The sequence below is a fragment of the Peromyscus leucopus genome, chromosome 12 (assembly GCF_004664715.2).
Source record: "Peromyscus leucopus breed LL Stock chromosome 12, UCI_PerLeu_2.1, whole genome shotgun sequence".
Lineage (NCBI taxonomy): Eukaryota > Metazoa > Chordata > Mammalia > Rodentia > Cricetidae > Peromyscus > Peromyscus leucopus.
The window spans coordinates 51,870,230-51,882,007 of record NC_051073.1 but is presented as its reverse complement, the minus strand read 5'-3'; the positions used below and the strand labels follow the sequence as shown (position 1 = coordinate 51,882,007).

Sequence of the window (11,778 nt, the reverse complement as noted above, 5' to 3'; positions counted from 1 at the left end):
ATTGAAGGCTGAAACTCTCCCTCTGCTTGAATTTGTGCCTCTAATCTGGGGTGTATATTGTTGTATGAGTGATTCAGGGGCATAATTTACTAGGACTGCTATGGAAGAACTTTGTAAGGTGTTACTCCTTTCTGATAAGTGCAAACATCCAAAGGCTGGTTCTTATGGCTGTATGGTCCATCTCCTTGACAGTACTCTGGCTATCCTTATATGACTTGGTATGTCTGTGCATTTAGCCATTTCTCCCCTAATATTAGACTCTGCTGCACACAGATTAGGTAACTTCATAATTAACAGAGATATCAGATAAAAAAAACTCCTCTTGTCAGGAGAGCTGACCCTGCCACCCCCTCATATGGTATTCCCTCTGCAGCAATCAGGAAAGAGGGCCCTGCACCTTGTCTGGGCAAAACAGTAGAGCTGGCCCTGGTGATGTGAGTGAGGAGGACCTGGATCTGAGGTCCTGAGAGTGGGAGAACTGGCCCTGCTCCTTGCTGTAAGCTGCACACGGTGAGCCAGCTGAGGCAGTGCTGGAGAGCTCACCCTGGTAGTGATGATGGGGGGAAGCTAGAGAGCTGACCACCCCAGCTACCACCCAGGCCCGGAACCAGAGATATGAGTAAATCCACCCCAACGTCCACAGAATCTATGAACTGTTGGAGCATGTGAAGGGGACGAACTACAGATCCAAAACAGCAGGATCTCCATGACACAAGACAACAACAGGACATCCAAGAGGAGCCCCAGTGAGGGACCACTACTGGTGGTATAGCAGAAACCAGAGGCCTCGAGCCAGACCAATGAGTCAAGGCACTGAAAACTTGCAAGTAAAGATGAAAGGACTCCATGGCCCACATTACAACCTCCACGACCAGATTCTTCTTTTTTAAATTTTATTTTTGTTTTTGTTTGGTTTGGTTTTGGTTTTTCTCTTAAATTTGATTTTGATTTGGGCAGGGGGAGGTTGCAAGGGCAGAGGGCAAATGTAAGGACATGGGGAGATAAATGGGATCAGAATGCATGATGAGAAATCTACAAAGAATCAATAAAAGTTAAAAAGAAAAAGAAAATTGGTAAGCTATGCCCTGTAGCTAGAGTTTTCTCTTCAGGTTCCGCCAAGCCCCGGCAGTCCCTTAGCCCACTTATAAAATAAACATACAGACACTTATATTATTTAAACTGCTTGGCCATTAGCTCAGGCCTATCATTGTCTAGCTCTTACATTCAGCCCATTTCTATTAATCTATACTTTGCCACGTGGCTAGTGGCTTAATGGTATCTTACATCTTCCTTGTCTTGGCGGCGTCCCATAACAATACCCAGTTTAAAACAACAAAGCAAATGAACAAACAAAACACAACATCCCAAACTGCTCTTGTGCCTCATTGGAAGGACTCTTACTAGGTACAATCATCAAGAAATGTAGCAGTGAAACTCCAGAAAGCCATCGTTCACTTTATGTTTCACAACTGCAATTAGCTTTTTCTTTAATGAAATACCTGTGGTAACGTACACATATTGGTTTTTGCTCATGGTTTTAGAGGCTCCAGTTCAAGATCTGGCAGATTCATTGTTTTGGGGCTTTGGTGGCCATAGTGGATGGTTATACCTGCAGCAAAGAGAACAGCATACCTTGTGACCAGGAAGAAAAAAAGATGTTAAACATCACAATACCCTCAAGTGTGTGTTCTTAGTGACCCTAGAACTTCTTTTTTGCTCTTTTTTTGAGAGAGGGTCTCACTTTGTAGCTCTGGCTGTCCACAAACTCACTATGTAGACCAGGTTGGCCTTGAACTCACAGAGATCTGCTCTGTCTCCCAAGTGCTGGGGTTAAAATTGTGCACAAGCATGCCCAGCTACTAAAGGTTCTACCACCCTGAAGATCAATCAACTGTTAAACACGTGGACGTTTGGGTGACACTCAGATTTAGCCTACACAACCACTAAGGGAAAGAAATCTGAAATTCCACACTACTGGAGAGTTGCTTCAAGAGAAGACTTCACCATGAAAATTCTCTCAAGTAGCAGCCTATTATTGAAAATAGGCTAAGATCCTTCAAACAAGCAGCTATCTTGATGGACAGTTTCTATTCAAGATGGTGGACAAAGACAGGGTCTACTACCTGCTTTGTTTGTAGCCAGCTCAATGAGGACCATTATTATCATTTATTACAAGCCATTGGTTATTGTAATTGGCACTCTCCTTTCACCTACTATAACTGTCAAATTAAAATGTACTGTTCTATCTCGGTTATCAATATTATCCCAAACAGGAAGGTCACTACCATCAATCTTACTATCTGTAGGCTATGTAATCTATTCCTGGACCCCCAGGATAAAAGCCAGTGGATTATTCCAGTTCTATTAATGAGATCATAGGGACTTACAGACAAGGTCAGTTACATGTGTTTGTCTCTTTGCTAGTTCCCATTCTCCTAAGAAAATTATTAGAACTCAAGTAAGTCTAAAATTGAATTCAACACCACTCAAGAGTTGATGGGCCAAATATTTGCCATCTGCAGAAGACTAATAGGGATCTTCTTTTTTCAGACTGTTTGTTGCTGTAATATACCCGAGAGAAACAGTTAAAATGAAGAAAAGATTTACTTGGCTCACTTTTAAGAGGTTGCAGTCCAAACCAGGTCTTTCCATATTTTCATAAAAATTTCATAATCAGTTTGTTATTTTTCTAAAGAAGATGTATTTTTTCTTTAATATGTATAAAATACATAAACAAGAAAAAAAATATATAAAATAGTAAAACTAAGGCAGAAATAAATGGAACAACATATATGTTGTTGTCCTGTCTAGTTTTGTTTCTAAAAAGAAATTATTTTAATTTTTGTTCTTGTGCACGTCTAATTTTTAGATTTTTTTCTGTATCAACGCTTTTGATCAATTTGATTATTATGAACTTTGTAGTTTTCTTGTGTGGGGTGTGTGTGTGTGTGTGTGTGTGTGTGTGTGTGTGTGCTTATGTTTCATCGAGCTTCCGAAGCTGAAGGAAAAGATGACGTCTGTAGGTAAATATGTCGATCAGAGGACTGAAGCCGTGATGGAAGCTGATAGAGGTTTTCTTAAAATGAGTTCAGTGTTATCAATGAAATAACAAGTAAGGCCATAGGCTGGCATGAGGTTAGATAAGGAGCTAAATAAGAAAGTATACCACTGTCACCTAGGGGATTGAGAGAATCAATGGAGCAGGGACCAGTAACAAAACATCCAATCACCTGTAGGGGCCTACCTAAGATTACTGGGCGCGAATTTAAAGTAAGCATGGGCGTTTGTCTTACATGTGCAGCTGCAACACTTAGGAAAGTCAGTGCTGGAAACTTGCCAGATGACTAACACATCCGCATCAAATCAGTGGAGACTCCCAGAAGGCAGTTCCTTGCACCTAGATGACTCTGAATATATATCTGTTGATCCATGTGTAGCTCTTTCTTTACAGTAGAAGGCCAGGGCCTACAAAGGAGGTTATCAAGAATAAGAAGTTCACTGTTATGTCCTTAACATGATCAGCGAAGTTATGCACACCTTGGCTCCAATCCAAGCACAACCACCAAATTTCTCTCAACTTCTACTCATCCACTGCCATTTGACATACATCCTTGCGCAGGCAATTCCCTCTGTAGAAATGCTTTTGATGGTCTGCCCCTCCTTGAATTTCAGCTTTCCCGAGAAATTAAAACATTCCTGTAACGGCACTCTCAAGTTTGTACGATTCTTTCTAAGATCTGCCACTATTTTCACCGTGCCCGTTTCTGTCACCCACAGCTTTCTGCTACGGTGCTGTAAACTTCTTGAGGGCAGGGTCTGTTTTTAGTTCCTAGTGAACCTAGCGTGTTTGACACACAGGTAGGTGGTAAGAAATATTTTTAAGTAAGTGAAAAAAAGTGAAGGCAAATAAGTGCGATATGCGGAGCCTGGCGTGCAGAGAAACGTTTCTTTTGGAGACTTCTCGAGGCTTATGACGAGCGCGCCCTTCAGCCCTCTGCAGTGCGCTCTCTGGATGGAAACAGAACAAGAGAAAACACGGCCCCAGCCATCCACTGGGCGCGGGTTCTGGGACGCGGCCGAGGGGCTCGCCGGATGTACGCAAAGGCGTGGGGGCGGGGCTCTGGTAACCCTGGCAACATCCCGGAAGTCACTTTCCGCGTTCCCCGGTGGCGGGCTCTGCGGTTCTGGAGGCTGAAGTTTTAGTCGGGGTGGAGGCGGCAGTCGGCCAGCGGCAAGGCAGGTTGGGTGTAGCGGGGGCGGCAGGTCTGACGCCCGCGCATTAGGGGGAGAGATGCGGCCGGCGCCTCCATCTTCCGGGCATCCCGGGCGGGCGACCCCTCCGCTCGGGGCCGCACGGCTGCTCTCCTCGCTGAGCCCGGAGTGCGTTTCCGGGTAGTGCCTGCGGCTCCCACTGCGGGAAGCCCGACCGTGCGCATGCGCCACTCGTCCAGTCGCCCGGCTGGCGGTAGAAACCCCTAGGCTGCCCGGTGTTCCGGGTGTTTATTGTCCAGCAAAGGCGTGGCAAAGTACTCGGGGTGTTGGGACAGGGCGTGTCCTTGAAGTTGAGCGCGGTTAGGACGGAGTCTCTTAGAAAGGGCCTCTTGAGAGTTTCAGGCAGGCTTGGGATTGGGAGTCAAAAGTATGAAGTTGTTCCAAACGGTGCTGGGGCATTGCATGAGAAAGGTCGGGAGGGAAAACTGGAAAGAAAAGTCAGTCGGGCCACACGAATGAAGGCCTTAAGGTTGAATTCTTCTCTATTGAAATCTTAGGAGGAAGGAAAATGAGACCTGGATCCCTGTAGCTGGGTAAGATTGATGGCAGGACAGGGTTCTTGTAGCCCTTCAGTTTGTGTTCATACTAGTTAAAATAAATCTGGTAGAATTCCCCCCTTAAAAGCTTGCAAGGGCTTCTTGTGGTCTTGATTAGCGCTCACATTGCTGTGGCCCTCAGCTTTCTTCCTCGACTCTTTCAAGTCGTTGCTATTCAGACTGAACACAAGTTCTGCAAATGCGCTCTTTCCCTTGCACAGAGCATTTTCTTTGCGCTCCTCTTTTATTCATGCTTAATCTTCAGCCACAACTTTGCGGAGGGAATTGAGGAGAGGAGGTAGCTTTCCTTCATGTGTATTGTAGGTTAGTTACTTCCTTGACATAAAGAATCGACTTTCCGGGCCTGCCTCTTCGATTTTTTAAACGGTCCTTTGAGAAACCCACCTCTGTGAGGGCATAGGCTGTTTCTCTCTTTTGTTTTATTTGGTGCCTGGCTCTTAGCAGGCACTTTCAGAGTTATTCGATGAGTGGAGTGGATGGATGAGTGAAGAAGAAACCTTGCAGGAAGATTAATAACAAAATCGTTCTTGGTAGAGATGGAGGAAGAGTAGGCAGTTTGAGCTTAGGAATAAATGTAATATTTTAAATATAATTTGAAATAAAAGTTCCCTCCCGTTTAGAGAGTCGCATGTTCTGAACCAAGCAGAGTTAATCTATTTTTAGTTATTTCCCAGATCTCTGCTCTCTTCATTATTATTTACGTTACTTTAAGCAATGTGATTACATTCTCTAAGCCTTAGTTAGCTCATTTGAGAAAATTAATAATTGTCACTGATGTCATCAACAGTTCGATGAGACTTAGTATGTGTCAGGCAGGGGGTTCCAAGCAGCTCACAGTTTCATTTTAGAGTCAGTGGTAAAGCTGAAGGGTGAATCCATACAGTCTGATTCCAGGCTGTACTCTCAGCCACTGTACCGTGTTGTCTTTCAAGATAATGTTATATCTCATGGAGTTGTGGGATTAGTGGTGGAGGCTCTTTATTAATGGTGCATATGGATTAACATCAGTGAGGCCATGCATGCACTTCTGTATATCACCTTTTCACATTGAACTTTTTTGGCAAATGTGTATGGCATATATGGAAGTGTATATATGTGTGTGGAGGTCAGAGGTTGATATCGGTTGATGTCTTTGTCCATTTTTCTTTGCCTTATATAATGAAGTAGTTTCTTTCCCTTGAATCTAGAATTTGCTGATTTGGTAATGTAGCTAGCCAGTTTGGGGATTGCCTATGTATTCCTCCTGTGCCCTGAGACAGGTGGCCATGCCTTCTGGTGTTTATGTGGGTACTGTGGGTTTGAACTCAGGATCTGTGCTTTTAAGGCAAGAACTTCACCTACCGACCCATCTTCTCAGCCCTACACTTAACTTTTTTTCCCCCCGTTATGGAATTTTCTTAAAATAATTTTTAGGGATGTATAATTTGTCCACAGATTTCCTCCACTTTGTGTTTCTGCATAGTATATGGAAGATCTGTGAGTGGTTAAAATATACCAGACTTCCTTCCTTTGAACAGTATTGTATTTTCTATATTTTAAAATACAACGGCTTTGAGATATAATTCATGTGCCATAAAATCCATCCTTTAGATAAGCTCATTCACAGTTGTAGAGCCATCCATCATCTGCTAATTCCAGAACATTTTCATCTCCCCCACCCCCACCCCAGAAGAGAAACAAGCTCTACTCCTCTCTTCTCCCAGGAACACTAGCATACATATTTCTGTGTATATGTCTATTGTGGACTTAGATGAAATGGTATCATGTGATACGTGGCTTCTGTGCTTATTTTTCTCATAGTTAATATACTCAAACTTTACCCACACTGTAGCATACATCAGTACTTCATTCCTTATTGCCAAATACTATCCCATTGTATAGCTACATCACATATATTTATACACTCATCAGTTAGTGGGCATTTTGAGATGTTTCCACTTCTTTCTACTAAATATAATATTGTTATGGACATTCACTTACAAAGTTTTTCTGTAGACTAATGTTCTTAATCTCTTGAGTGTTTATGTAGGATAATTGCTAGGTCATGTGGTAATGGTGTTTTTTTGAGTAACTTCTCACTGGTTTTCCAGAGTGTTTATATAAATTACATTCTGATCAACAAGTACATGAAGATTCCAGTTTCTCCATAGTTTTGTCAATACTGGTCTGTTCCTTTTTTATTTTTATTTTTTTTAAATCACCCTAGAGTGATTTTTGTGTCGTATTTCATTATATTGATCTTTTTTCCTTTTAAAGGTCTCTTGTATTTTATGTGTGAATGTCTTGCCTGCATGTCTGTATGTGCACCACATGCTGCCTAGTGCCTTTGGAGGTTAGGAGATGGAGTTAGATGCCCTGGAACTGGAATTATAGGTGGTTGTGAGCTGTCATGTAGGTGGTGGGAATTGAACTACTATTCTCTGGAAGAGCGACAAGGATTCTTAACCACTGAGCCATCTCACCAGCCCCTATCTGGATGATCTTCCTATGTGCTTATTGACCACCTGCAGTATCTTACAGATGTCTATTCAAGACTGTGCTCATTTTTAAACTGGATTGTTTGAATAGTCCAGTTTTGAAGTTTCTGTATATAGTCTAGATACAAGGTAAATAATTTGCAAGTACCTCTTGCCACTTCATTAGTTATCTTCTCATTTTATTGATTGTGCCTTTGAGTACAGTGTTTAAAACTTTTGACGAGCCACACCATCCTCCCCACATCTTGGTTTCTTGTGCTTTTGGCTTTATATGCCAGCAACTGTTGCTTGATCTGAGGTTCACAGTATTTATACTCATGTTTTATTCTAAGAGGTCTATAATGTTAGCTCTAACATTTTAATATGTGACTAATTTTAAGCTAATTTTTATACCCTGCATGATGTAGGAGTCTGACTTTTTCATAGGAGTATTGAAAATGATAATCTTTGAGTTGAATTGTTTTGACTCCCTGTTGGAAAATAACTGTCTGTAATTGCAGTGGTTCATTTAGACTTTTGCCTTTTCCATGTTGGGTTAAATGCTGGTTATGTCTACTACAATGAATGTCACAGTTGGTTAACTCTTTGCCCCTTAGTTTTCTCATCTATAAAATGAGTCAAAGAATTAATCACTTTCTGGAATTCTTGGGGTTTTTGTTTTGTTTTGTTTCTTTGTTGTTGTTTTGAGACAGGCTATCCTGGAACTAGTTCTGTAGACCAGACTGGCTTCGAACTCACAGAGAGCTACCTACCTGCCTCTGCCTCTTGAGTGCTGGGATTAAAGGTGTGCGCCACCACTGTCTGGCTGAGCCTCTTGTATTAAAGAAACTAAGACCTACAAAAAGAGCTTAGAGCAGTTGCTAGCATATAGCAAGTGGCTGTCTTAACTGATGATCTCATTACCTCCTCTACAGTTGTTATTGCCATCACCATCATAAAACTTAATTGTTGGTGACAGATGGTGCTGAGAAGATTGTGTTCATAAGTAGAAGACTGAAACCATATCCCTTTTTTCATTTTGTAAAACTTCAATTCAAAATTGATCAGAGACCTTAATGAAAGGCATGAACCTCCTAGGGGAAACACAAGATACAGGCACAGGCAGACTTTCTGTATAAGACTGTTGATAAATGTGGGCTGATGAGATGGCTCAGCAGGTTAGAGCCAGACTTAACACCTGAGTATCTCCGAGGCCCATATAATGGAAGGAGGAAGCCAACGCCTGCAAGTTGTTCTCTGGCCCTCATCCAGGTACTGGGGCATGTGCTCCTTCCTCTCCCCCAGGGATCAACAAATAAATGCAGTAAAAGAATTGACAAATGGTGTTCCGCCCTACTAAAAAGTTGCACAGTTGGAACTGAGAGAGGGAAGAAACAGCCTGCACTATGGGTAGAAGCCTTTTTCCCTAGTGTATTTCAGTTCTTTGACAGGGCATTTATATCCAGAACATAGAACTTGAAAAATCCAAACACCCAAAGAAGACATTGACTAACCCTTGGTCAAATGAACTGAACAGTTTTCAAAACAAGTACAAATGACCAGTAAATATATGAGAAAAATGTCCAGGAGCTGGAGAGATGGCTCAGTCATTGAGAGTGTGTACTGTTCTTCTAGAGGACTGAGTTCGGGTCCCAGCACCATGTGGGGTGGTTCATGATCACCCATAACTCCAGCTTTAGGGACCTCTACACACACACTCACACACACACACACACACTCACACACACACACACACACACACACACACACACACACACACACACACTCACACACACTCACAACTCTTTAAAAAAAGGTTAAACATCTCCAGCCATCAGTGAAATGCAAATCAAAACAACCTTGAGATTCTATCTCACCAGAATGGCTATTGTTATCAAGAAAATAAGAACAAATAATAATGTGGATATTAGGAGCTGGAGAGGAGCTCATTTATGTTGTTGTTGGGAATGTAATTAGTATAGCCAGTGTGGAAATTCTTCAGAATTAAAAAACAGGAAGAGCCACCTTGCGTTCCAGTTGTACCACTCCTGGGCATCCACCGAAGGGACCCACGGATACCACAGCATAGCTGTGCATCCATGTTCATTGTGCCACTCTTCTCAGTAGTCAAGTTATGGATCCAGCCTAGATGCCCATCAACAGATAACTGGATAAAGATATATGCAAGGGAGTATTATTCAGCCACAAAAAAGAATGGGATCAAATCATATGTGCAGGAAAATAGAACTAGAAATTATGTTAAGTGGAAATAAGCCGGACCCAGAAAGGTAAATGTTGCATGTTTTTCTCTGGATATAAAGAAAAAGATGTGAAAGTAGACAGGAGGTTGTGTGTAAAGAGGCCTGGGACCAGTTGGAGGGGGAGAAGAGAGCGCAGTTGGGAAGTGGGAGAATCAAATACATTGTGTACATGAATGAAACCATTACAAAACTCTTATTGTAAATATATTTGTGTTAATAAAACTCGAAATAGAAATAGGTAAATACAAAGGGCCTAGTCATGGGAAGACAAGTGCTAATTGTTGGACTGGGGATAGAGCTCAGTGTAAGGGAACTTGCCTGGCATATGGTGCGCCTGGACATCCTTCTGAGCTCAGCACCACAGGAAAGGACAAAATAGCGTGCTGTTTTCTAACGGTTTGTGAGTCACCTCCTTTGCTGGATTGTAAGCTCTGAAATTAGACAACGTGTTTAACGAGTAAACTGTAAGAAAGACAGACAATACAGAGAGCAAGGGAGATTGTTTTAGAGACACACTGGAGTTTAGCTGTCTTTATTACAGTAGATTGTGTGAGTAAAAGTACTTAATGAGAGGGGAAGTTTGCGTAGCTTAAGGGTAGAACACTTACCTAGCGTGTGCAAGGCCCTGTGTTTAATCTCCATTGTGGGGTGGGGCGGGGGAGGATAAACACTGAAGGCTGGTTGGAAATACGAGGATCAGCCCCAAAGTTCTGTCATTATTTTGGTAGGTTGTGTGGATTACATGCATTTTTGATGGACTTCGAATCACCAATAATGAATTCATAATCATATTAGGGATAGAAAGCATTTCTCCTTGGGATCATTTAACAAAGAGCAAGTCTAAATTTGAATTCTCTACTCATGCTCCCTAGGTCTTCTGTCCTCTGCTAGTTATATGAGTCTGAATTTGTGCCTGCTGAAGGCTGTCTTGTAAATCTGTCCTTGTGTTTGCGTGTGTGTCTTGTGTCCTTGCTTGTGTCTCTGTGTCTATAACAAAAGGCATTTACTGAGCAGCACGGAAAACATCAAATGTGGCAAGAATAGGACACTTTATAGAAATCTTTAACAGATTTTTACAAGGGATTATGTCACTGGCTCCAAATGATCTTAACTGACCTAGGCAACAAACCACTACAAACACTATTGTTTATCAGCCAGTATCCCTAAATAGATGCTCATTTTATTTATTTTATTTTTTTAAGATTTATTTATTTATTATGTATACTGTGTTCTGCCTGCACATATCCCTGCAGGCAGAAGAGGGCACCAGATCTCATTACAGATGGTTGTGAGCCACCATGTGGTTGCTGGGAATTGAACTTTGGAAGAACAAGCAGTGCTCTTAACCTCTGAGCCATCTCTCCAGCCCTAGATGCTCATTTTAGAAGGTTGCTTTCAACCTCTGATTTGTTGCTTTCAGCAAAGGGTACACATGCATTGTTCTGGTTCAGGGGCGTGGAAGAGTACGTAGTTTAAGATCATAGCTATGCTATTAGCTTAGGTTGCAAAAGTTGATTACATGGGAAATCCCAGGCAAGTAAGGTTGATTGTTCCATTGTTCTCTTAAAGACAGTTTAAACAATCAGGGTAAGTACACCCTAAGATAGCAATCTTTTAAGTGACTTTCACTTTGACTGTGAGTGAAAGTTCCAGTCTCTTAGAATGTAAGAGATTTTCATAATGCATTGCCATGGTGGGTAAAGAGGCTGTGAAATAGAAGTCATGCATATTTTTGTTTTTTCAGTCATATGTATTGATTGTAAAAACCTTGGTTTTCAAGGACTGTGCACTGTGAGTTTTTCCCTAACTTTTCATAATGTTTAGTCCTACATGGTGATTTTGATTGCCAGGCTAGTGCTGGTAATTTACAAAATGGCCTCCATTCAGTGCTGTGTGAAGATTTGTTAGAGGTGGAATCAGATGTTCTCTAAAATCTATACCCCTCTGAGATGAACACGTGTGCCTGGTAGGGATGAGTCTTAGCATGCTTAGAGCTGCACTTTGCTTCCTCATGTTACCTAGGTATTGGCATTTTCTCTATTAATTGTGAATTTTATATCTGATGACAGATGTAACATTGAAGTTTTCTATTTTAGGTCATAATTTCTATATTTCTAAAGTTCCTTATTAAGCAAAAAAAAATTTTGTTATTTAAAACCTTTTTATTGTGGTTATTGGTTTCACTTTACTATTAATTGTGAAATGAGGAAACCAAGTATTTAGATAGCCTTT

General features: G+C 41.6%; 2 protein-coding genes across 4 annotated transcripts in view; one reads left to right on the top strand and one right to left on the bottom strand.

Moving 5' to 3' along the window:
- Positions 1 to 1,578: 1,578 nt before the first annotated feature.
- Positions 1,579 to 10,188, bottom strand: LOC114694969 (H/ACA ribonucleoprotein complex non-core subunit NAF1-like). The gene is made up of 4 exons (XM_037209987.1): positions 10,155 to 10,188; positions 9,942 to 10,008; positions 3,294 to 4,459; positions 1,579 to 1,609 (listed from the first exon to the last, which is right to left on the bottom strand). The coding sequence occupies exons 1-3, from the start codon at positions 10,186 to 10,188 to the stop codon at positions 3,823 to 3,825; spliced, it is 738 nt and encodes a 245-aa protein (XP_037065882.1). The 3' UTR covers positions 1,579 to 1,609; positions 3,294 to 3,822.
- Spice1 (spindle and centriole associated protein 1) overlaps positions 4,153 to 11,778 on the top strand; it is a 46,439-nt gene continuing 38,813 nt past the window's right edge. For 2 of the 3 annotated variants that reach the window (XM_028872085.2, XM_028872083.2), the window contains exon 1: positions 4,153 to 4,236. The gene's annotated coding sequence lies outside the window, so the exon portion shown is untranslated. Of the gene's footprint in view, positions 4,237 to 4,449; positions 4,806 to 11,778 lie in introns of those variants that run through there. The other variant, XM_037209744.1, reaches the window with a different exon arrangement.